The sequence below is a fragment of the Siniperca chuatsi genome, linkage group LG7 (genome assembly GCF_020085105.1).
Source record: "Siniperca chuatsi isolate FFG_IHB_CAS linkage group LG7, ASM2008510v1, whole genome shotgun sequence".
NCBI lineage: Eukaryota > Metazoa > Chordata > Actinopteri > Centrarchiformes > Sinipercidae > Siniperca > Siniperca chuatsi.
This window is the reverse complement of record NC_058048.1, coordinates 35,545-60,061: the sequence shown is the minus strand read 5'-3', so window position 1 is coordinate 60,061 and position 24,517 is coordinate 35,545. Positions and strand designations below refer to the sequence as shown.

At 40.2% G+C, this 24,517-nt stretch overlaps 3 protein-coding genes across 6 annotated transcripts in view; 1 reads left to right on the top strand and 2 right to left on the bottom strand.

Moving 5' to 3' along the window:
• nf1a (neurofibromin 1a) overlaps positions 1-24,517 on the top strand; it is a 144,657-nt gene that overhangs the window by 102,105 nt on the left and 18,035 nt on the right. For all 3 annotated transcript variants that reach the window (XM_044201228.1, XM_044201229.1, XM_044201227.1), the window contains 11 exons: positions 11,455-11,887; positions 12,015-12,355; positions 12,866-13,068; positions 14,475-14,668; positions 14,750-14,890; positions 18,109-18,388; positions 18,603-18,817; positions 19,337-19,398; positions 19,487-19,628; positions 21,035-21,136; positions 21,812-21,952. In XM_044201228.1, coding sequence (XP_044057163.1) covers positions 11,455-11,887; positions 12,015-12,355; positions 12,866-13,068; positions 14,475-14,668; positions 14,750-14,890; positions 18,109-18,388; positions 18,603-18,817; positions 19,337-19,398; positions 19,487-19,628; positions 21,035-21,136; positions 21,812-21,952 — 2,254 coding nt within the window. The remainder of the gene's footprint in view (positions 1-11,454; positions 11,888-12,014; positions 12,356-12,865; positions 13,069-14,474; positions 14,669-14,749; positions 14,891-18,108; positions 18,389-18,602; positions 18,818-19,336; positions 19,399-19,486; positions 19,629-21,034; positions 21,137-21,811; positions 21,953-24,517) is intronic.
• Positions 2,367-6,149, bottom strand: LOC122878445 (mucin-5AC-like). The gene is made up of 2 exons (XM_044201235.1): positions 5,992-6,149; positions 2,367-5,515 (listed from the first exon to the last, which is right to left on the bottom strand). Exon 2 carries the CDS (start codon positions 5,472-5,474, stop codon positions 4,272-4,274), a length of 1,203 nt encoding a protein of 400 aa, XP_044057170.1. The 5' UTR covers positions 5,475-5,515; positions 5,992-6,149; the 3' UTR covers positions 2,367-4,271.
• LOC122878447 lies at positions 7,734-17,164 on the bottom strand. 2 transcript variants are annotated; one of them, XM_044201237.1, is made up of 3 exons: positions 16,542-17,164; positions 11,128-11,282; positions 7,734-9,709 (listed from the first exon to the last, which is right to left on the bottom strand). In XM_044201237.1, exon 3 carries the CDS (start codon positions 9,701-9,703, stop codon positions 9,041-9,043), a length of 663 nt encoding a protein of 220 aa, XP_044057172.1. In that variant the 5' UTR covers positions 9,704-9,709; positions 11,128-11,282; positions 16,542-17,164; the 3' UTR covers positions 7,734-9,040. The 2 variants fall into 2 exon arrangements, with proteins under 2 accessions (XP_044057172.1, XP_044057173.1); XM_044201238.1 differs by having other exon boundaries at positions 16,546-17,164.

The window sequence follows — 24,517 nt, the reverse complement described above, 5'->3', positions numbered from 1 at the left end:
TCCCCCCCCCTTGTGGACTGAACATAGTGCTTCTATTTGAAGCCCGGATCCCTCTAGTGCTACTTTTAAAATTCCTGTGGTAACTATGCATACGTCCTTAATACGAAACAGGCACAGCGAAACAGCAATCATAATAATTTAATAAAGATCAGTGCCAGAACCCTACCTCCAGTCTCAACTTCAGCTCTCACGCAGCACAGACTTTTTAAGATGGCTCTTCTCAATGTAAGATCCCTCTCTAACAAAACGTATATTTTAAAATTATTTGACTCATATTTGCTATTATTTATTGCCCCCCTAAACCAGCTGGCTCCTTCTTGTTGGAACTGATTTTTTATCCAGTCTTGTTTTAAATTATGATAGAATTGTTCTTTGTGGTGATTTTAATAGTCATGTTGATGAGTCCTCTAGTGCCCTTGCTGCTGATTTTTTTTAATATCACTAACTCTTTTAACTTTCAACAACATGTGTCTGGCCAAACTCATTCCCGTGGCCACACTTTAGACCTAGTCTTTACTTTGGGCCTGAAAACTCCATCTGTGGAAATCAGGGACATGTTTGTATCTGATCACCTATACATTGTTTTAATCTGTGAATTACAGGCTGCTAGTACTATCTTATTGTGATTCCTATTTAATACTGTGGATCAGTTAGTTAACCCAGCCTCTCCTTGTGCCCCTGCTGATTGTGAGGCTGATTGTGAAAAGTTTCTTTTGCATTTTGCTGGAAAGGTGGAGTTAATAAGATCTGGTATCACCCCCAACCCTGCCTTTTTAGATGTGGATCACCCGCTCAGGTATTCTTTGAGCATTTTTTCTGCTGTTACTCTGCCTGAACTCACAGGCATCATGTCTCGTATGAGAGTATCCTCCAGCCCTCTGGACAAAATCCCAACTGGGTTTTTATTGGAAGTTATGGATTGTATTGCGCCCCTTTTCCTAATTATAACAGCTCACTGTCTAACTGGCTGCATCTCAGATTACTTGAAAACTGCTTGTGTCCAGCCAGTCCTTAAAAATTATTTTGAAGATTCTTGAAAAACTTGTATCTAAGCAGCTTCTTGCTGCTGTGGAAAACAATAATACCTTTGAAAAGTTCAATCTGGCTTTTGTCAGCACCACAGCACTGAGACAGCCCTTCTCAAAGTCACTAATGACCTTTTAATGAATGCAGACACAGGCTTGTGCTCAATTCTTGTGCTACTGAATTTAAGTGCTGCCTTTGACACTATTGATCATGGCATTCTTCTAGATAGACTGAGGCACTGGGTGGGCATATCTGGCACTGCACTAGACTGGTTCTCATCTTATCTGTCCAATAGGAAATTCTGTGTCACCATTAATAACTTCATGTCATCCTTCTCCCATATCAAGTACAGTGTGCCTCAAGGTTCAATTCTGGGACCAATACTGTTCTCCTAATACATGCTTCCCTTGGGTGATGTCATCCGCAGACATGGATTTCTTTTCATTGTTATGCGGATGACACACAGTTGGACCTCCGTGTCAAGCCCACTGACCTTAGTATGCTGAGTTCTCTGCAGGACTGCCTGTCTGACATAAAAAACTAAATGTCGATAAATTTTCTTCTGCTCAACTCAAATAAAACTGAAATCCTTGTTATTGGGCCCCAACATATCACTAAACAAATACTGCCATCTACTGGTAACCTGTCACAACATATCAAGCCTGATGCAAGAAATCTTGGTGTCCTGTTTGATAGCAATTTATGTTTTGAGCAACATATCACTAAGCTTGTCTAATCATGTTTTTATCACTTCAGAAACATTGCAAAAATCTGATCTATTTTGAAATTTTAGTGATGCAGAAACTGTTGTGCATGCTTTTATCTCCTCACGCCTTGATTATTGTAACAGTCTGTTCACTTGTCAAAAAACTTTGAAATGACTGCAGACTGTACAGAACTCAGCTGCTAGGCTTTGAACCAGGACCAAGAGGTACTATCACATCACACCTGTTTTTAATATGAAAGCATATCCTGATTTTACCTGAACTGGCTGTTTATTTTATTGCTTTTGTGTATTTTATGTGTTTTATTTCTTTATATTTCATCATTCACTGTCGTATTTTATTTCTCTTGTTGTGAAGCACTTTATACTTTGTTTTGATAAGTGCTCTATAAATAAAGTTTGATTATAATTATTATTTATTGATAACGTGGTACTATGTCAATGCCAAAAAATTGATTAATGCAGCTTTAAATTATGATGCAGTGGTGTTTTTTCAAGCATTACTGTGATAGTTTGCAAAAAGTTATCTTAGGCCACCATATAACTAAACATTGAAAGCAAATCAAGGATACACTTATATTTAATGTGCATTGTATTGAAATGAAAACGCACTATAGTAGGTTTCCAGAGATGTATTGTTTGAAATATATTGTTATGGCATTAGACATTACATAATCACTGTTTTTATAGAACAAACACACACATGATGGCACTCCAGGATGAAGGTTTTCTGCCCTGTACTGTCTGACAGTAGCACATGGTTTTAACCAGTTTTGTTGGCTTCTGGCTATGCTAACAGGGTGGATCAGAATGTAAACAGAGGGCCAGCTCATGGGCTACTGTCAAGCTCGTACATGACTGAATAAATACGATTGCAGTGAAGTCAATTACTTCATCTTTGGTCTGCCAGGTTTTAATATTTTTAAACAGTTAAACTCACTTGAGGCAACCAGTTAATGTACAGCTGTAGAATTAATTGGTTTCGTGGATGTGTGTTTGTTTTTAATGTGACATCCATAACCACAACCATTCTGAGACGTGACAGAAATCAATTTCACTAGGCTTTTTTTCTTTGCTTAACATTCAGAATGCAAATAAACAAATAAATAAAAACATACATACGACATTTTAACCAAAGCTTCATTATCAGGATTATTATAAATTTACCAACAACTGGAGTAAATACACGTAAGGACTCTTCCCATGATTCATAGCCTAGAAATGGCACATTATGAAAACCATGTAACCACATTGCTCAGAGCAGTTAACATATGAAACCATTAACCCTTATCCCACTGGAGCACTGACCAGTACCCCCTCCCATTTACACTTCTGCCACTTGCCCTTAATTGCAAATTAAACTAAGAAGCACTCAGTAAAACCGTACCTCAAGGCAGCCTAGGCTGCACAAGTAGTAATAGTTGAAATTCATTAAAAATGCTTAACATGTACATCTAGCTAACAAATAGGCTGATGGAGGTTATATTTCTAAAGGCCAACAAAACAGTCCACAGTGAATCAACCTGTAATAGCTTTGCTGTCCTATACATTTTCATTTTTTATAGTTAATTTAGTCCTGTAGCCAATGGTTTTATGATGGTAGTGCCCACACTTCCATTGGCACACTAGAGGAGCAAAGCTCTCCTCTAAGAAGACAGTCTGTAATACCATTTTTAGGCTCATTACACAAGCTTAGCAAAGCAGCGTCAGTTATGACTAACTGATTTGAAAGTCAAATATTGATAAATTTGTTTTGCTTGCATTTTCATGAAAGTTTTAAAACATGTTAAATACAATTTAAAGACATGTAACTACAGTGCCGAGGGTAACTACGTGCCACATTACTCTGCAGATAGTAAATCAATAAGACAAATATGTGCAGTCAAGTGGACAAACTAACGTCTGTGTCAGATAAAACATGAGTCAGTCCTTTTTTCATCACAAAGTCTAAGCAGAGCTGTAGAAAATAACAAATCCGCAAATAACCGAAGTGGTGATGGGGAGAGACAGTTACCTTGCTAATAACTATAATGCCAGGGTGACTTATAGTAAAGGCTCCAAAAACCTGACTTATGACTCTAACATTGCCCTGTTGATCCCATGATCTGAAAATGTGAAAAAATACTTTTCTTTCTACTGTTAATGATGTAGTTTAAAATCTTGTGGGTATTTTCTTATGATCTTCTGTGTTAATATTATACTGCTACATTATACTATATACCTATTCAGTAGGGACCTAGATAAACATCACTTCTCTCTTGTCATGATTTCCTCAAATGATGACAAGTTAGTCAGTTTCCTGTGTTCTCAGTCACAGCCGTTTGCTGCCTAGAAACCAATGAAAGTGTGTGCGGGGGGTGTAAGTTCACTTAAGGTTGCCGAAGACCATCAGTTGTGCCAGAGCATTTTTCCACAGCTCCAGCATAGAGTAGGGGGATTTGCAAGATGGTCTTGACTGAGGTTTGCAACCTCAGAATTGTTATTGTGGACTGCAGGTCATTCACTTATGAAGAGGACAGTTTTAAACAGTCTCTGGAGCGTCTCCTGTACTTTTCATTTCTGGAACAACTACAGCAGTCCCATTGCTTTCTTGTATGTCATTTGCATCCACCTCTCGACCAAATGTACTCCCTTGATGTTTATCTCCAAATGTAGTACCTGGTGTCATGTCTTCTAATTCCTCATCTGTTTCTGGGAGCAAAGACAACCTTTTGGACAGCCTCTGAGGCAGGAAGCTGGTGAGAGAAATTTGGTTAGATGACCTCAGTGTTACCTGGCCATTGTCAGCTCCACCCTCTAGAAATGGTGAAGGACCAGCCCAGTCTCTAGTTGTTATCTGCTGCCTCTGAAGCTTTCGTTTCTTCATATAGATGACCAGGAATCCTACCATCATCAGTACCAGGGCCCCACCTATTAGTCCTGCCACTGCTTTGCTGTGGTTTGTTTCCTTTTTGGACTTTGCATTTTTTTCTGGAGGATCTTGTCTTTTCTTTGCCTTGGTGGTGATAGTGAATGGTGTCTTTGTTGTGGCCATTGAAGTTTTGCATAAACCTGTGGACTGCGTAGCATCACCACCTGTGACTGGGCTTGTACTTGTAGACTTGTTTTCAACAGGTTTAGTAGATGTGGTTATAGTATCGATGAGGTTTGTAGACTGCGTTGGATGTGTAGATGGATGGGTAATTTTATCACTGGTGAGTTGGGAGGTCGATGTCGTTCTTGTGTCTTGGCTTTGGGTTGAGCTGCTTAGCACTGGAGGTACTTTTGTAGTTGTGGTTGGGTTGCTGCCTTGACTGGTTACCACCGTTGTTGCTGATGTTGTGACTTTAAATTGTACTTCTGTCATGGACTTAATACCTGTTGAGCTGTTTATCTGAGATGATATGGGATTGGGAGTTGCTACTGTTTGAATATTTGGTAAGAATGTCTTAGAAGTCTTTGTTTGAGTTGTTTGCAGTGAAGGTTTAGTGCTGGGTTTTGTAGTTTTTTCCTTTGTTGGATTTCCATCAACTATGATATGCTGTCTGATGTTATGACCTGAGACCTCTGAGAGTGGATTCAAGCTGGACGCCTCCTGTGTTGTCAGCTGGTTGTGAGTGAACGTATTGCCTACCTCACCTGTCATCACATTAGTGAAGCTATGATTCTGGCCAGATGTCACTGCGTTGCTTGCTGTCAGTGGCAGCAGCCATATGAAAATTAGTCTTACGAAATCGATGGTCATTGTTTTCTTTAGTCTTCTGGTAGGTTGCTGTGTCTTTGTAGCTAGAACAGAGGAAGTTATTTTATCAGACATGCACAGCATACAATCTGAAGCAATGCCCTCTGATGAGGAAATAGTTGAAGGGAGTGTGAGCAAAAAAGGTTGCTTCGTTTCCTCAAAATGCAACTCTAAATAGGCATTTGTTTCAAGGGTATATACTGGGTATATTTAAAGCACTACACTCAAAAGTTTCATCTAATGCACATTCATTTCTCCACTGGTGTTTGGTTACATTTTACAATATTAAAATATCTTAAACTAAAGGAAATTTTCAGTTTAATCAAGAAGTATGAGCTTGTGTTGATAACATTTTTTTGGTTTCTTGTTTTTTATCAGCTTGGCTTGGCTCTTGGCAGTTTAAATACACTTTTGTGTGGACACTTTGGCCCATTTTTGGCTCTAGCATCATTCCAAAGCACTCAAGATATTAGGTGGACCTAAGGCTACATTATAATTCCAATTATTAAAATGTACTTACCAAAGACTCTACACAGATAGCTTCAGTAACCTGTTAGTTGTCGTTCTAGGATGTATTCAAAGTTCAATAGTTGTAGGATCTTATGCCGTTGCCTGGCACGATGTCTGTTGAATGAAAGCAGGAACTAGGGGCATGGACGGCTCCTCTCTGCTGAAATGTTGAGACTGATTCTTGCCTCACTTACAGGAAGTGTGACATGTAAAACTGATGACGACTCTATGCAGTCTCAGTCTGCTGTGCTAAACATAGCAGTTCATGTTTCACACCAAAGCCTTACTACATTAAGAAATGTTTAACAAAATAATTGTACAGAATTGATGAATGAATTAACATTTGCAAAAATCCACTATGTCCAGTAACCTGACGTTAATGGTATCCAAGACAAAATAATTTAAACAGTATAGTATGTGCTGTACATGTACGCACATACTATTAAGGTCCTTGCAGCCATTAAATTCAGCTCACACAGAGCTCTTTATTCTGTTGAGTCATCAACCATTGTGACCAGGGCAATGGATGCACATCCATGTTCAGGGTCCATGTAGCTGCTATTTCAAATAGGCATGTGAACATGGACATGACTCGCTTTTTTAAAAATGTGCTCAGAATTCAGTTCAATTCAGTTGGGCTTTATTGGCATGGGAAACACATGTTAACATTGCCAAACCATGTGTAAAATAAAAACATATATAAACAGAAGAATTGTGATATTAAAATACACTTTTTCACACCACTGTATAAACAGATAAGTAAGATAGGATCCTACTACTACTACTACTACTACTACTACTAACAATAATAATAATAATAAATTGTAGACTTGCAGTTAAGATACAAATACAAAAAGTGAAAATTCACTGTCCCTCAGGTTGTGGCATGTTGATATATATTAGGCAGCAAGATATGCCCTGTCTCCTTCGCCTAGGAGTATTTTTAATTTAACTGAGCCCTGCACATATCAAACACATGCCATAAAGTCTTCCTCTCCTTTTCATGTTAACCAAGTCATCGAGTTGTCAGCATTCAACCCTGCAGGTCCATTTATGGAGACAGAGGAACTGCTGTGCCCCAGGTTCACCTTGCTCTTTGTTTCCAGTAAGGATTATGAGTGAGGCACATCTAAACCAAGACCATGTGTCACTGCATTTTGGATGTGTTTTTACATATACACATGATTTTTCATAAGAAACTTTCTGTTTTCTCTGCACTGAACCTGCCTGGGTAAAACCACAGTGAGTTCACATAAAAACAAACTAACACTTTCTTAAACCACACAAACTGTTTTGCAATTTCTTTTCATGTGCTATGACTAGAGCTGCTCATAGTGAGATAGTGATAAGGTTGACAGTACTTTTGTGTCTACTCAGACACACTAGACCAAGAGCCTACAAACTTTAGTTCATGCAGTCGAAGATTAATCTCAATCTAATTCAGCCACACCCATACTCTTAAGTCCAGAGGAGTATCCGTTTAGCGTTCTTAACTGTAACCCCCCCAAACCTCTGTTACAACAGGTGGTTTAGATCAGTCACATTTAGTCATACACAGTGAATATTATAATTGATAATATAGCTTACCACACCTTCAGTACTTAAGTATGTACCATCTGGCTAATCATTTCTTACAATTATGCTTCAATGCTTTTTTAAATGTTTATAACTATACACTCCCTGTAGAAGCTAATATATATTTAAGGATAGTGACTTGAATTTTGAATATTGATTAGAAACACAAGACATGGACGCAATGCAAAAATCCATTTATTTAAAACCTGCCATTTTAATAGGCACTTTTTCATGTACACAAGAGTTATGAAAGAACAGTAGTAGTAGAAAGTCTGCAATACAGCAGGGTGGGACAAATGTGAACATCTACCAGCCGCTGACAGAAACATGTTCAAATTCACCAGGCACTCAATAGTAAATCATTAGTTTGTGTCTGAAATCTACCAATCTACTATCTGCTAATTTCCCACCCTGGGTAAGAGATCATAGACAGCTAAAGCAAAGTTCAACAGAGATTTATTAATACAACAAGGACTGTTAGCAGATATTGCACTCAACTTTCTGACCATCATTTCAACATGGCTTTGGCACATGAGGTCCCTAGTATGAGATCTAGGAATAGATCTTGGGATCTCTTTTGATACTTTAAAAGTGTGTTGTTGTTGGTCTACCTTTTTGTCTGTTTAAGTTATTGTGTCCACTCAGTTATGTTGTAAAACAAGAATAATGAGCCAAATCAAGCAGTCTTACAGTAAGTGTTGAATTTGTTAAGCAAGTGTGTAAAAAATATATAGCATGTCAGATGTTTAAAAGTTATATTTAAATAATTCTCCTGAAACATTTCATGAAAAATATACACATCCCTCTTTCGTTTCTTGTTTCTGAAGAAAGACCTCTTTGCTGCGTAACTCTTGACCAAAGATTAGGTACAGTGGATTTGTACAGTCAGCTGCACTATTTTTATCACAAAATATTGTCATTATTTCAACTAAAGTATTTGTAATTTTAAATAGAGTATTTTTATGTACTTTTTTTCTTCTCTAATGGTATAGATATTTTGAACAAATTCCACTTGTAGCATCATACATCAAAATATATACACATTACTAGGACTGGGAATTGAACCACAATACTGTTTTGGTACTGAGCATTGAGTATCAAAAACTGTTGAGTACCAAAACTGCCGTTGAATGCATTGTCAGATGTAGACTATATACTACTAGATATAGTAGTTTGTTATAGTAGTTTGTTCACTCAAGGGTTTTGTTGAAAAATGTATTTATATTTCTCAATTTAAGGTATCGAAAAACGACCTTTTTTGATATGGGTATAGAAACTCTGGTATTGTATTGACACTAGTATTCCAAATTTCAAACGATGCCCAGGCAGCCCTACATTTTACTGAGGTTTTAGTTCAATTCTGAGGTGAAATAACAATGAATGAAACATGCCAAGTTAACCACAACTCATCAGCTGAACTGACTGCTTGCAGTTTGTCTTGAGTGAAGTATCTGGGGCTGTTTACCAAGGTTGGGGTTACCTCCTCACACAACAAGGGGCATGTCCTCTAGATCCCTGGGAACCTCCAGACAGGAATCCCTGCAGCTGGAGCTCTGCATCTGACAGGCCTTCTCTTCAATATCAAAAGCCATTGCCGTGGCCCCTTCCTCAAGTCCTGCCCCAGCCTCCTCCCTTGCCTCTTGTATTTCAGCTTGCCTCTCTTCCTCCATCTTGCTGTCTGCTCTCACCTCTTCAAGCATGACACTGGCATCACACGGCCCAACCAGTCCCCCAACCTCCGGCCGGTCAATGCCCCAGTAGACTGCACCGCTCACCAAGTCCATGTTGGACCGGGAGGTTCGGGGGGCATAAACCCTGTGCTGAATGTGGCAGACCTGGCATGCCAATACCACGGTGGCAACCAGCAGGCAGACAATCAGCCCCCCTGCTGAGCCTATAGCAATCAGACCCATCTCAGTGTTGATCAAGCAGTCAGCACGAGTGCCATTGCTATCTGTATCAGGAGAGTTTGTGTGGTCAGTGGTAGTGAGGATGGGCACCACAGCAGGGGTTGAGCTGCCACCTTGATCTTCTGTGTTATACAAATATGGCTGCATGGTTGAACGGTCTTGGTCTGCATCAATAGGACAGAACAGCAGCTGGCTGAGCAGTAAAAACAGCCAGAGAGAACTTCTGGTGCCTTCCATTGTGCTCTGAAATTAAGAGACCATTTTAGAAAGTAAATCCAATTTGGAAATGTATACTTTCTGCATCACTTACAGCCTGCAACTAAACTGTTTAGTTGAAAGGTGAATTTACACTACCCTATTTAAGTTTAAAGGAAATGCAAAAATATAACCTGAAATAATATATGTGTAAAAAATATTTATAAATTGGAGATATATTTGTAAAATATATACATTTGACAAAGACTGCATATATTTGAGTGAGCTAGCGACTGATCCAAATGTTCTGTTTCATAAAATCTGTAAATTATCAGAAGAATGGGCAGGAACGGGATTAAAAGTGTATTCATAGATACAAATAATATGATAAGACTCATTTGAAACATTAGCAACTAAATTTAATATAGGTAACAATTTCTTTAAATATTTACAAATGAGGAGCTATCTCATGAATCAGCAGAGAGAAAAACAGAGTCAGAGAATGCATGGGTTACTGGAAATTATAAACAAAAACATAAATAGTAAAATCACAAAACTGTAAAAAATCCTAAAGGAAACCAAGGTAAATGTGGACAACACTAAAGAGAAATGGGAAACGGAACTGGCAATAACAATTTTGGAAGAAGATTGGAAAGAAACATGTAAAAGAATTTTCAACACAATCAAAACATTGAAAATAAATTAACATGAGGCTTTTCGCAACACCAGAGATTACATCCAAATACAGTCTATCAGACAGTGCCGAATGCTGGAGTTAATGTACGGAACAGGAAGCTAACCATGAACCAGTGTTGAAAAGCGTTTTGGGGGGCAGTTCAGAAGAAAGCCACAAACATTTTTCATTTAAAGAATCCAGTACAACCGTCCAACAGTGTATGAGTTACCATTTTGTCAGAAACAGAGAGGGAAGGAGATAAATATCTGTATACAATAATAGGCATAGCCGCATTAAAACAAATCTCACGGAAATGGCTGTACCTTAAATCACTATCTATTAACACCTGGATACAAACAGTCGAAGAGATCCAGGAAATGGAAAGAATCACTTATAAGTTGAGAAACACAGAAAATGAATTTAAAATAAACTGAGTAAATGGCTCACGGAAATAGATGGAGTGGAACAGTAAAACTCTCTCTTTCTATCTCACGTTCATTTCTTTTATTCTGTCTGTAGTAAAAATTTATAAATGTGACTGGCTGAATGAAACAAGTGACGAATCTGATAACTTGAAATGTAAAAACCTGCGATAAAGTAATAAAAAAATGTATTGAAATATACTGAGTTGCTCTTAGCCTTGATGAAGCAACTACTTAAGGACTTACACATGTGCCACTGCAAAAAGTCCTGACCAGAAAGTTGACTTTACAATTCAGTTTACTGTTACTAACTACACTTTTAATCTGATCAGAAAGAAGCAGCATGATCTTGTATTGACAATACTTACTTATTTGGAGTTCTTGGTGGAGGGATGGAGTGAGACACCTGCTGCAGCCAGACTCTTGCGATGCTCTGAACTCACTTCCTGACACCCTTTCTGGGTCTTTTTCTGGTCTGGTTATTTTAGAGCCTCTGGTTTGATACCACAGATGCTGAAGAGGTCTTTCAAGAAAAGAGAGACAAAAAAGAAATGTAGTTTCACAATTAGTGTCACATATGATTCTATGAACAATTTTAGGCAGGCTCATGTGTACAAATCTAACCCCAAACACAATAATTTACTACAGATAGCCTGAATTTGACCTTGTCTGATTTTTTTATCTCCTTTCTTTAGGTTCAAAACAGGCCAGATCAATGGTGACCTGCTCATTTACCATGTCCTCCTCACCCTCAAACCCTACTATGCTAAGCCCTACGAGATAGTTGTAGACTTAACACATGTAGGACCCAGCAATCGCTTCAAGACCGACTTCCTGTCCAAGTGGTTCGTGGTCTTTCCTGGCTTTGCCTATGAGAACGTAGCAGCTGTCTATGTCTACAACTGCAACACCTGGGTGAGGGAGTACACCAAGTACCATGAGCGGCTGCTGACAGGACTGAAGGGCAGCAAACGGCTCCAGTTCATCGACTCTCCGGCTAAGCTGGCCGAGCACATCGAACCCGACCAACAGAAGCTGCCTGCAGCCACGCTGACCCTGGAGGAAGACCTTAAAGTGTTCCACAATGCCCTCAAGCTGGCCCACAAAGACACCAAGGTCTCAATAAAGGTGAGGATGCAGCCATAGCAGTTTGTACTAAAAGGTACTTAATAATGGGACTGAAAGGATTAGATTAGCGAAGGTTGTAATATCATTAGAGAAATCGTAAAACAATGTATGATTTGTTGCTCATCAGGTGGGCTCGACAGCAGTTCAGGTGACCTCGGCCGAGCGGACCCGTGTCCTCGGCCAGCCCGTCTTCCTCAATGACGTCTACTACGCCTCAGAGATCGAAGAGATTTGCCTGGTGGATGAGAGCCAGTTCACCCTCACCATGGCCAACCAGGGCACACCACTGACATTCATGCACCAGGAGTGTGACGCCATTGTCCAGTCCATCATCCATATCCGGACACGCTGGGAGCTGTCGCAGCCTGACTCCATCCCACAGCACACCAAGATCCGACCAAAAGATGTTCCTGGCACTCTGCTCAACATTGCTCTGCTGAACCTGGGCAGTTCTGATCCCAGCCTCAGGTCAGTCCTGTAGGGCATTTCTAGCAAGATTCTTTGACCTAGAAAAACACAGTAGCCATGCCAGCTTTAAGGAAAAAAGTGGGGCTGCAAAAGAAAAGAGGGTCTGATCCATGTAACTGAGACACCAAGGATTTTTCTTTTTGCCAAACAAGTTGTAATTTCTGTGGATGTGACAATCCAAACTAAAAGTAAAATCCATATTGTTGTCTAAACCGCAGCAAGCAAGTGCTCTCTTTCCAAGAGAAATGGTATACGTTTGCTGTTTTGCCTTTGTATCCAGATTTGCAGGTACCAAAATTTCAAGTTGCAATGAGCTGCAAATGTAAAATGACCCTGTGTGGTTTTGTAGACATACAGGTTGAGTTACACCACATGGAGAAGGTATTAGTTCCGCCAAAGTCTTCTAGGGAAAAAAAGACAACTGAGGAACGGTAAAACTTGAAAACACTTGTTTTGCACTAATCTTGCCAGGGCTTAACAGCTCCGACTTGTTGTCCATCCCACATCCAGGTCTGCGGCTTACAATCTGTTGTGTGCTTTGACCTGCACATTCAACCTAAAGATAGAGGGCCAGCTGCTGGAGACATCTGGCCTCTGTATTCCAGCCAACAACACCCTCTTCATAGTCTCCATCAGCAAGACTCTGGCTGCCAACGAGCCCCATCTGACACTGGAGTTTCTGGAGGAGTGCATCTCAGGCTTCAGCAAGTCCAGTAAGTCCACTTAACAGAGCAGCTGGCAGACACATACATGCTCTCACATACTGTATACACATACAGCCGTGTCACTTTATAACTCATACTCTTTTTACTCTTTCTGAATCTAATAGACACATTGTGCTCATATGGGTTTCTTAACTTCTGCTACTCTCTGAAAAGTATTAAGTTGTGTTTTGAGATAACTGCCTTTTTTCAGGGTTCATGCAAGATATGTTGTTGGGCATATCAGGGGATTTTACTAGTAGGTTACACATAAGTGTGAAGCGCTTTGAATAGTCGGAAAGACTAGAAAGGCGCTATACAAGTACAGTCCATTTACCATTTATCAGAATCAGAAATACTTTATTGATCCCCGAGGGGATCCCCATGTTAGACCAGCACTAAGAATCTAAAAGCCCTGCTAGCATCTCCTGGAGGCCGTGCTGCTGGTAATATATATCTCTGATATTATCATCCTTAAAGCCCTGTGCTCCCACTAAAGAGACTAAAAACAGCAAACTATTAAGGACAAACACTTTAGTTCTTGGAAACACTCTTTATGGGAAGTCATAAAAAGGCCATGATGAATCCCTGTTTTTTCAAATAGTTAGTGTCTTTTACAGTATGTGAAGCAGGTGTCGTGTTGCCAGTGTGTCAGAAGGCTGCATTGTGCAGCACTGAGCAGGGCTAGTTGTAAGGAGAAGAGAATTTTCTGGTTGACTATCATGATCAACCGTGGTTCTTCTGTTTTGGTTGATTATGATCAACTGGATTCTCTCACTACACACGCATGTTGGATGTTCCACTCGCCCTGCCCTCTTTTATAATGCTTCAAAATACCACACACTCAGGCTGGATGACACAGCAAATGTTTACAATATGTTTGTAATAACCACAACATAAACTAGAACAAGCATAATAACCAAAGTCATGTAAAAATTGGTAATATGTGTTATATTGATTATAACTTGTATAAGTATTACGTGTGTTAAACAGGATCCTACATTTCCCATAATGCAACCAATAGCATAATTTCCTTAGAACCTCCCTGCCGAGTAAATACCCATGTCTTTCAAAGTCCACACCTTCAGTTTGTAATGCTGACTTCGTGCCATGAATTTGTAGTCTTCAATGGCCTCATCAGGGTTAATTCCTCAGACTTGACAAAGCTCCTCCAGAGCCACCGAGAGCATTACACAGCTGTTTTCACAGGCTTATTCTGAGTAAACTGGTCTTCATGTGGAACATCAGTGACAGCCCCGTTAAGTAAAAATTATGTTAAAATGGTGCTTTCTTTACAATAAAAACAGAGTTCAGTAGTATGAACTACTGTAAGACACAGATGATAAGAAAATCTCTTATTTCTCTCTAATTTTCGTAAACCAGGAGGTGTGTTAATAGGTGTTGCTTTTCTATTGCAGGCATTGAGCTGAAGCATCTCTGCCTGGAGTACATGACACCCTGGCTGCTCAACCTGGTTCGCTTCTGTAAGCACAACGACGATGCCAAGCGCCAGCGTGTCACTGCCATTTTAGACAAACTCATCACCATGACGATCAATGAAAAGCAGATGTATCCCTCTATCCAGGCCAAGATCTGGGGCAGCCTGGGTCAGGTGAGTCTACCACACCAACATAAGTTGATAAGTAAAAATGTGTTCTGGGTTTGACCTCTAACTTTCTCACTGTGTCTTCAGATAACAGACCTGTTGGATGTGGTGTTGGACAGCTTTATTAAGACCAGTGCCACGGGAGGCCTGGGCTCCATCAAAGCTGAGGTCATGGCTGATACTGCAGTTGCTCTGGCTTCAGGGAACGTCAAACTGGTGTCCAGCAAGGTGAGATTTTGTTTGTAGTCGTGATGATGCAATAATGCCTCACAGAGTGTTTCATGGTATTAGTGACCTCTACTTTGTCAGAGGAGACTTCACGTCTGTGCTTCGTTTTCGCAGAGTGTGAGCAGAGCACTGCGTTGATGAGCAAATACTCGACCTATCATTAATTCAGTTTTCAAGTTTTGAAACCCTCTGCATGGTGTTACCACTGCATGTAAATGTTTGGTCATCTCCCTCTATGCACAACCTGGGCAAATCACACACACACACACACACACACACACACACATCTGTACTTGATGTAGGATCCTGCTTGACCATAGGTTTTCAATGTAGTGAGTCCCTGGGACCCACATGTGGTCATTTGAGTGGGTCCCCAATAAAATTGAACTTAAAAAAGCTCTGAGATTCATGCTGCAGCTTGGTTCCCATTCTGAACCGTTATTTCAAAGGACTGAACTCCGATGAGAATGTAAGTTCCTGAGAGTTGCTTTTTCTCTCATGTTACACTGCCTGCCACTGGAGTGACAGTGCACCCTGCTGGATAAACGTTTTTGTGACAACAATATAGTAACACATACCTTTCTTCTGCTTAAAATACTGAAAATAAAGCAATTTATATTGGTCTAATATGATACAGATATATCTGCAATAGGCCAACATGAGCAATAATGTCTGATAAATTGTCAGTCAGTATCAGTCCATCCTCCTCCCTCTGCTGCTGGTAGAGGGAGGAGTAGATGTATTGATAAAGTATTGCTTTTTACTCACAAAGGTTTTATTGCACTTACTTAAAATAATGAGTACTGTCTCTACCACGGCCTGTCTGATCTGCTGTTCTCTGACTTTGCTCTTGTGTGTGTGTGTGTGTGTGTGTGTGTGTGTGTGTGTGTGTGTGTGTGTGTGTGTGTGTGTGTGTGTGTGTGTAGGAGCTCATCCCTGACACAGAGAGCAGGGGAGAGGCTGCAGTGTGCCCGTTTAATACCAGGTTTCGGTACCCATCCAAAAATAGATGATTTCTCATTCATCTCGTGTCCGAAAGTCTTCTGCGATGTGTTTATTGCACGTGCTCATATCGTGATGACAATGAAAATAGGATTTATCGGCCAGCACTAGCCACGATACAGAAAAGCACTGGACACAATGCAGTGGAACTGAAACACTCAGTCTACCTCTGTTGTGCCACTGACATCTTCTTTTGACCTTTTGCAATGTAGCCACAGCAGCTTGAGCTGGAAACAGTATTTCTTTTGCTATCTTCATATATTTTCATCTAAAAGTCTAAAAGTGCACCAGAATGCTCCATTTACACATTCTTCAGAGGTTTAGTTTCACATTTCCTAAACTTTTTCGTCCCACCCGAGTTTGCAGGCCTGCATACAAATACCACAATTCTCAGCTACCTAGGCCACTATAGTCTGACACGGTATTTAGTATAGTATAGGCAACATGCTTGAAATGTTTCTACTGACTTGATATTACATTTAGTTTGGATAATATTTTTCTATATTGTTAAACATTAATAGAAAACTGCTTGGTACTATTAATTATAGCAAAGTGACAAGATGAATGAATGAATTCAACTTTTGTTAATGGTTTAGTTTCAATTTGACACTGATGTGAGAAATCAGCATTAAATGTAATAATTACTTACTTACTAATGGAAGAAATAAATCCAAAGCTGTAAATCACTCCTTACTTAGAGTATCCAAAGAGACAAACTCATCCACTCACTATCCATCATCTGTGCTCTGGATCCAAATTCAGCCTGCTGCTCAGATAAACAAACACAACATACACAGACAGACACAATAGAAAAGCCAGGCTCTGGCTCCTATTATGGCAGACAATAGCACTGCGCTGAATGGTGGCCATTGTGAAGATTGTTGACTAAGAAAAGCCAGTCAGTGTTTAAGTTGAAGTGCTGCTCCCCTCTGTGATTTTGTGTAGTTTTACCAAAGTGTTGTACTGAATTTAAGAATATCAAATTGACAAGTGTACATGGCTGTTGGACCATACGTGAGGCTTTGTGCTGGTGTTATCCACAGGGTTACTGTCTGATGTCATGGCAGGACAGCTTTCTGAGCACAATGGAGCCTTGTCTGCTGCTCTTGAACTCTTTGTCACCCAAGAGTTGAATAAATGCTATTTTCTAACTGGTTATAACCATAACCAGTGTTTACCGTGGGTCTTCACTGTGGATTGCTTCATTAGAGTCATATTTGTCAGTAAGTCTATGACATGTTCTTATAGGTTTTGACACAGTAGATTGATCAAAACATGATTAAAGTTCCACTACAACTTTGGAGTTTGAGAAATGATTGATAGCTTATGTGAAGCTAGAGTAAGTCCACACCATTAGGCTGAAGATAAGCTAAAGCTTGCTCCAATCACAGTCTGAAAGCTTCTTTTGAAGGTGGAATTTCAGTCATGGGTATGGAAAGTTAGTGCTGCTCTAATTATTATATTTAAATTAACAATGGATCAAATGAGTATGTGTAATGTGAAAAGGGTGGCTTGTTGCAATTCCCCTCAGATCTACTGAGTGTTGTGGCCTCTTTTAGCTCATTGTGTTGCTTTTATGGCCAACAAACTCTGCTCTCATCAACCTTGTTTCCAGCAGCAGCAAGCAGCTGTTTTTAGCAAATAAGCTCTAGTAGAGAGTGAAAAAGCCGCTGTACACGAGCTGCTCAGCAGCAAACAGCAGACAGAGACAGTCAGAGAGCAGCTGGTGAACATAGTGGAGCATTTAGCAGCTAAAGAGCCAGATATTTCTCTCAGGAGCTGCTGGAGACCAAAAACTGAGAGAATATTGGATTTACAATCATCAATGACACAAACACACCTCCAGTTGAATTCTAATGTTGCTCTGTGTCTGCTGGATGTGTAAATAAGCAACTGTTTGCTAACACGTTCACCAAACTGGCTTTATAAGTTGATTACACATCAGTGTTGTGTTTACAGCTTGTTCTGCTGCTCTCAAGTGATCAAATCATTTAATGCAGCTTTAAGTACAGATAGCAAATGTGAAATCCTTAAATGTTAATTATTTAAACTGTTTCTACGTTCAGTTAGAATGGCACAACTGTAATACCATATCCAGTAATATAACAAAAGCAGGGCAGCCACTGCTGCTGAAATATTGCTTACTAGCTAGCTGCTAACATTGGAGCAAACACAGTCACACCCCAATGTTGGTCTTCTCTTATTCTCTGTGGCAGGTTATTGGGCGAATGTGTAAGATCATAGACAAGACGTGCCTGTCGCCAACACCAACACTGGAGCAGCACCTGATGTGGGACGACATCGCCATCTTGGCACGCTACATGCTCATGCTGTCCTTCAACAACTCCCTGGATGTTGCAGCCCACCTGCCCTACCTGTTCCACGTGGTGACCCTGCTGGTAGCCACTGGCCCGCTGTCCCTCAGGGCCTCCACCCACGGTTTAGTTATCAACATCATCCACTCCCTCTGCACCTGCTCGCAGCTCAACTTCAGTGGTGAGGATTTACTTCAGCCGTTTGATTAGGCCAGCAGCCTGCTGTCCTAGTATGGATCTTACAGTGCATGGGAGTGGTGGAGGTGACTAATATCTGAAAGCTAGGAGTACACAAGCTAGCGTTTTCATAGCAGCGCACAAGCACAACATTGGATGCACACACAAAAAATAAAAGTACCAAAATAAATCTTTGCTGTTGTGTTCAATGATTTCAGAGGAGACAAAGCAGGTTCTGAGGCTGAGCCTGACTGAGTTCTCCCTGCCCAAGTTCTACCTGCTGTTCGGCATCAGCAAAGTCAAGTCAGCCGCCGTCATCGCCTTCCGCTCCAGCTACAGAGACCGCTCCTTCTCACCGGGCTCCTATGAGAGGGAGACATTCGCCCTGTCCTCCCTGGAGACCGTCACCGAGGCCTTACTAGAAATCATGGAGGTCAGCAGAGATGTTGTTGATGCTGTTTTTCACTCCTCCTCTGTCCCCCAATGCATGTATTTCATATAGGAAAACCCAAAGTTCCCAGCTAGAGTTAGGAGATATTGCTGAAAATGTTATCATAAACATTTCCGTATCCTGCGATAACAATATTTGTTACAATATATTCATTTTGTTAAATGCTTAATTTGATTGTGGACCCAAACAATAAAAGAAGTAGAACAAGGCTGAAATCAATATAAAACTGTTTGCTACAATTGAAATAGTTGATTAGCGAACTTTCTTTGTGTGGGAGGTTACCAGCCAAATATGATGTTCTGTGAAGGTCCAGTGTGTCCCACACGTTGACAACTTATGTGTGATAGATCTGCCAAATCTATCACAATGAAAACTTGTTGCACCACTTGCATTGAAGCTCCCACTGGTCTGCACCTCGCTCTGTGTGCATTCTCAAAGTAAGATTTGATATTAACTGTCACTTTCTTTCAATGTGTTTGCTCTGTGTTGTCTTTCCTCCAGGCTTGTATGAGGGACATCCCAGCCTGCAAGTGGTTAGACCAGTGGACAGAACTCGCACAGAAGTATGAACCTCCTCCATCGAACTTTACTGCATCTATGTTAAGAACACGAATGTGCAGTGTGGAACATATGTGTTTGTTTGGATTCCAGGTTTGCATTCCAGTACAACCCATCTCTCCAGCCCAGAGCGCTGGTGGTGTTTGGCTGCATCAGTAAGAGGGTGAGCCACAGCCAGATCAAGCAGATCATCCGAATCCTCAGCAAGGCCAGCCCTCTGCTCAGCATAGACAGGGTGAGAGTGCACATTCACTCATTCGACCCTCTGTGTCAAAACTATGCTATGACCCATGAACATGATGTGTTTGAGTTTATTAAAAATCATTAGAAGGCACCCTGTGCTATTGTCAAGTTAGGCTCCATCACCTTCACCTGTGAATTTCTTCCACGCCTCAGTACCAACGTGTTTGTCATCTCCTGATGACAAACAAGTTGGCACTGAGTTGACACATTTCCATTGCCTTGGCATGTGTATAGTAAGATTCTAGGAACCTTTAAGCCCTTAATCCATTTTTTGCAGCACCTCATAGCCAGTCAACAACACATTTATTCAACAGCCATCGAGAGGGGGCCGTATTCTGGAAAACCTGACACTGCAGATGTTTTTAAATTCAAACGGAGCTCTGCAGTGCCCCTATACCGCTTGATTAGTCATCAATATAGATTTTGCCTCTTCTTTATTCTGCAGGCACAGTGTTAAATTTTATTTGAAAAGTTAATAAATTCATGGACAACCTGTCCAATGATCCCTTTCTGACTTTGTTCACTGGTAAATCTGTTTATTTATACAATACACCATGTAATTAGAGCCTTCTGAACGGTATTTACATGAAGCAATTTATCACTGTTACCCAGAGTAAATCTCCCAAAGGTCAATATTTCAGAAAAGTAGCCTTTCTTGTATTGTGAAGATGGACTACACCAGTCCAATAATCAGTTTGTATCACAATCACCATAGATTTCTTTTTCTTTGCTTACTACTTTCTTTGATATGCTTGGTTGACACAAATGTCATGCCAATAAAGCTAATTTTAATTGAAGTCATTGTGAGGTGATCTATTTTTGACATTATCCAGGGGATTTTGAAAAAAAAAAAGTATGATCCCAAGATTTTCTTTGCCTCGCTGTTCTGAAAACATGAAAATTAAGATAACAAGCCTCATTTGTAGCTGCAGAGTTGAGAGATAACTCGTCTATATATGACCCATTTCACTTTATACACAGACATTGGATTGAATGTTACTTTCAGAAATATTGATTGATGCAGCTTTGAGGAGGCCCTGTACACATTTTCACTGAGATAAGTTGTATTTGTCCAATCTGGATGATATGTACATCAGTAGTATTGTGAATCTGCAAAAACATGGTATTGTGGTTGCTATTAGGCTTTTATGTAACAAACGGTTGTCACACAATTTTCACGTCCATATTTTGAAGCTTTCTTCAAGTGATTTTAATGAATGTTTATATAGTATTACTTGGATTGGTGTTTGTAACACCTAGTCAGTACAGTGAAGGCACAGTTGAAACATCTTTTTCCTTTTGTTATGTTGTTTAATGACTTTCGTCATAATGTATTGCTGTCCCTCCTCTCCCTCCCTCTTGCTCCTGTTCCTTCTCTAACTTCCTTCTTCATCACAGGGTCTGGAGAGTTGTCTGAAGGGGCCGGACAATTACAACAGCCAAGTATTAATAGAGGCCACAGTCATTGCTCTTACTAAGCTGCAGCCTCTTCTCAGCAAGGTATACAACCACTGTAGATCCACCTCCAGCTACACAAAATGCCACCACTCTGTTTCATTACTGATGAATATTTTCCAACACGAGCCATCGACTTTTGGCTGTTAGTTTAGGGTGGAAGAGTAGTCTGTGCCTACTTTATTGATGTTTCTCAGTTTTATCAAATGAATGATTATTTGCAATGTGAACTATCTGTTTGCCTGGTGTGTTTCTGGTTGATGTTTTAGCTACTCCAGCTGACTGGTTTGAAAATGACAGTGAATTAGACAGACCACACAAAGCACAGACTCATATGTGTAGCAGTTTTCCACTTTCTGTAGCAACTTAGAGTACATGTTTGGTTGGTGAGCAGGAGAGTGACATCTTCTCCCCCTCTGGAGGAGAGAAGGAACTGCCATCATAACTGGTATTGGATTATTAGTTTCAGGAAGGCTAGAAAGATAAATAAACAATTAAGATTGCTTTTTTAATTCATAAAGTTCTACATTAGTTCTAAATTAGTTGAATAGTCAGCAGTTCATTTGTGATTCTCTGTTCATCTCTCCATTGTCATTTTTAGAATTTGGTTTTTATTTATGTCATTGACAAAAGCCACACAACTCTCCCTTGCTGTTTTCAACCGGTCACACTGTGTATGAGTTGCTCTCCAAACAAGCCCACCCCATGTGTGTTTTGCAGGAGTCTCCAATGCACAAAGCTCTGTTCTGGGTGGCAGTAGCTGTGCTGCAGCTGGATGAAGTCAACCTGTACTCTGCTGGAACCGCCTTGCTTGAGCAGAACCTCCACACTCTGGACACAATGCGCATCTTCAATGACAAGGTAAAACACACATACAAACTACAAACAACTAAATGCCAACAGTTCTCGTAATACAGACTCTCATTTGGGTTACGTTATTGTCCTATTGTACGATATATGGACATGACCTTGATCATTTTTGCTGACCTTAATATTGCCTGTTTTGTTTACATAAGAATTTCACCAACATTTTAGCCAACATGATGCCGGAATAAACAGCAGGGCTTTCTCTACCATTCCCAACTTGGGGCGCAGTGGTTAAGTGTTTTTGCACAGCGCCTAAGCTGAATGAACAGAGAAAACTATGCTGAGACACGTTTTGCAGTCATTTGTGGTCGCGCTGGTTCTGTCCTCTCGTTGTCTGCTTTCTGTGTGGAGTTTCACTATGGGTGGTTCACTGCTGCCGAGAACAGCGCCTCTGCTACAAACGTTCAGGGGAAACATTCAACATATCCGGTGAAAAAACAGGCTCCTGACGTTTTATTTAATTTCCAGCATCTCACCACCTAGTTAACAAAATAGCGTGAAGTCAGTACTCAGCACACTCAAGCCAAATGGACTAAATGGACTGTACTTTATTATTTCTATTCTATTTGTACTTCTATTCCTGTGTGCATTGACGTGATAGTGAACAGCTGTAATGAAAGAGTTTCCCCTCAGGGGTCAATAAAGTATTCTAAAGATTCTGATTTCTGACTTACAGTGGTGTGAAAAAGTGTTTGCCCCGTTCCTGATTTCTTATTTTTTTGCATGTTTGTCACACTTGAATGTTTCAGATCAAACAAATTTAAATATTAGTCAAAGATAACACAAGTAAACACAAAATGCAGTTTTTAAATGAAGGTTGTTATTATTTAGGGAAAACAAAATCCAAACCTACATGGCCCTGTGTGAAATAGTGATTTCCCCCTAAACCTAATAACTGGTTGGGCCACCCTTAGCAGCAACAACTGCAATCAAGCGTTTGCAATAACTTGCAATGAGTCTTTTACAGCGCTGTGGAGGAATTTTGGCCTACTCATCTTTGCAGAATTGTTGTAATTCAGCCACATTGGAGGGTTTTTGAGCATGAACTGCCTTTTTAAGGTCATGCCACAGCATCTCAATAGGATTCAGGTCAGGACTTTGATTAGGCTATTCCAAAGTCTTCATTTTGTTGTTCAGCCATTCAGAGGTGGACTTGCTGGTGTGTTTTGGATCATTTTCCTGCTGCAGAACCCAAGTTTGCTTCAGCTTGAGGTCACGAACAGATGGCTGGACATTCTCCTTCAGGAGTTTTTGGTAGACAGCAGAATTCATGGTTCCCTTTATCACAGCAAGTCTTCCAGTTCCTGAAGCAGCAAAACAGCCCCAGACCATCACACTACCACCACCATATTTTACTGTTGGTATGATGTTCTTTTTCTGAAATGCAGTGTTACTTTTACGCCAGATGTAATGGGATACACACCTTCCAAAAAGTTCAACTTTTGTCTTGTCACTCCACAGAGTATTTTCCCAAAAGTCTTGGGGATCACCATGTTGTTTTCTGGCAAAAATGAGACAAGCCTTAATGTTCTTTTTGCTCAGCAGTGGTTTTTGTCTTGAAACTCTGCCATGCAGGCCATTTTTGCCCAGTCTCTTTCGTATGGTGGAGTCATGAACACTGACCTTAACTGAGGCTTGGAGTTCTGGATGTTGTTGTGGGTTACCCCTTGGATGAGTCGTCGCTGCACTCTTGGGGTAATTTTGGTCGGCCGGCCACTCCTGGGAAGGTTCACCACTGTTCCATGTTTTCGTCATTTGTGGATAATGGCTCTCACTGTGGTTTGCTGGAGTCCCAAAGCTTTAGAAATGGCTTTATAACCTTTTCCAAGCTGAAAGATCTCGATTACTTTCTTTCTCATTTGTTCCTGAATTTCTTTGGATCTCGGCATGACATCTAGCTTTTGAAGATCTTTTGGTGTACTTCACTTTGTCAGGCGGGTCCTATTTAAGTGATTTCTTGACTGAGAACAGGTGTGGCAGTAATCAGGCCTGGGTGTGGCTAGAGAAATTGAACTCAGGTGTGTTAAACCACAGTTAAGTTATGTTTTAACGGGGGGGCAATCACTATTTCACACAGGGCCATGTAGGTTTGGATTTTGTTTTCCCTTAATAATAACAACCTTCATTTAAAAACATTTTGTGCTTACTTGTGTTATCTTTGACTAATATTTAAATTTGTTTGATGATCTGAAACATTTAAGTCTGACACACATGCAAAAAAATAAGAATTCAGGAAGGGGGCAAACAGTTTTTCACACCACTGTATATAGCGCCTTTCTAGTCTTTTCCGACTACTCAAAGCGCTTCAACTACATATCAACACACATATAAACACATCACTTGCAATTCAGCATAAGGACCTTTACTTATTTTAACCTATGCACTCTCACCTGTTTTAAATACAGAGCTTACCGGTGTATAATGGTGAAATTGAGAGCCACTACTTCCTCAGAGCATTATAAATATTACAATATGGTAACACAAGCATAAACGTTACATGTCTTTTTACATATATAGCAGTATATACTTGTTTTCAGATACAAGAACAGCCACTATAAA

Coding starts and splice junctions, on each gene's coding strand:
- LOC122878445 (XM_044201235.1), bottom strand. CDS start 5,474: ATGACCATCGATTTCGTAAGACTAATTTTCATATGGCTGCTGCCACTG.
- LOC122878447 (XM_044201237.1), bottom strand. CDS start 9,703: ATGGAAGGCACCAGAAGTTCTCTCTGGCTGTTTTTACTGCTCAGCCAG.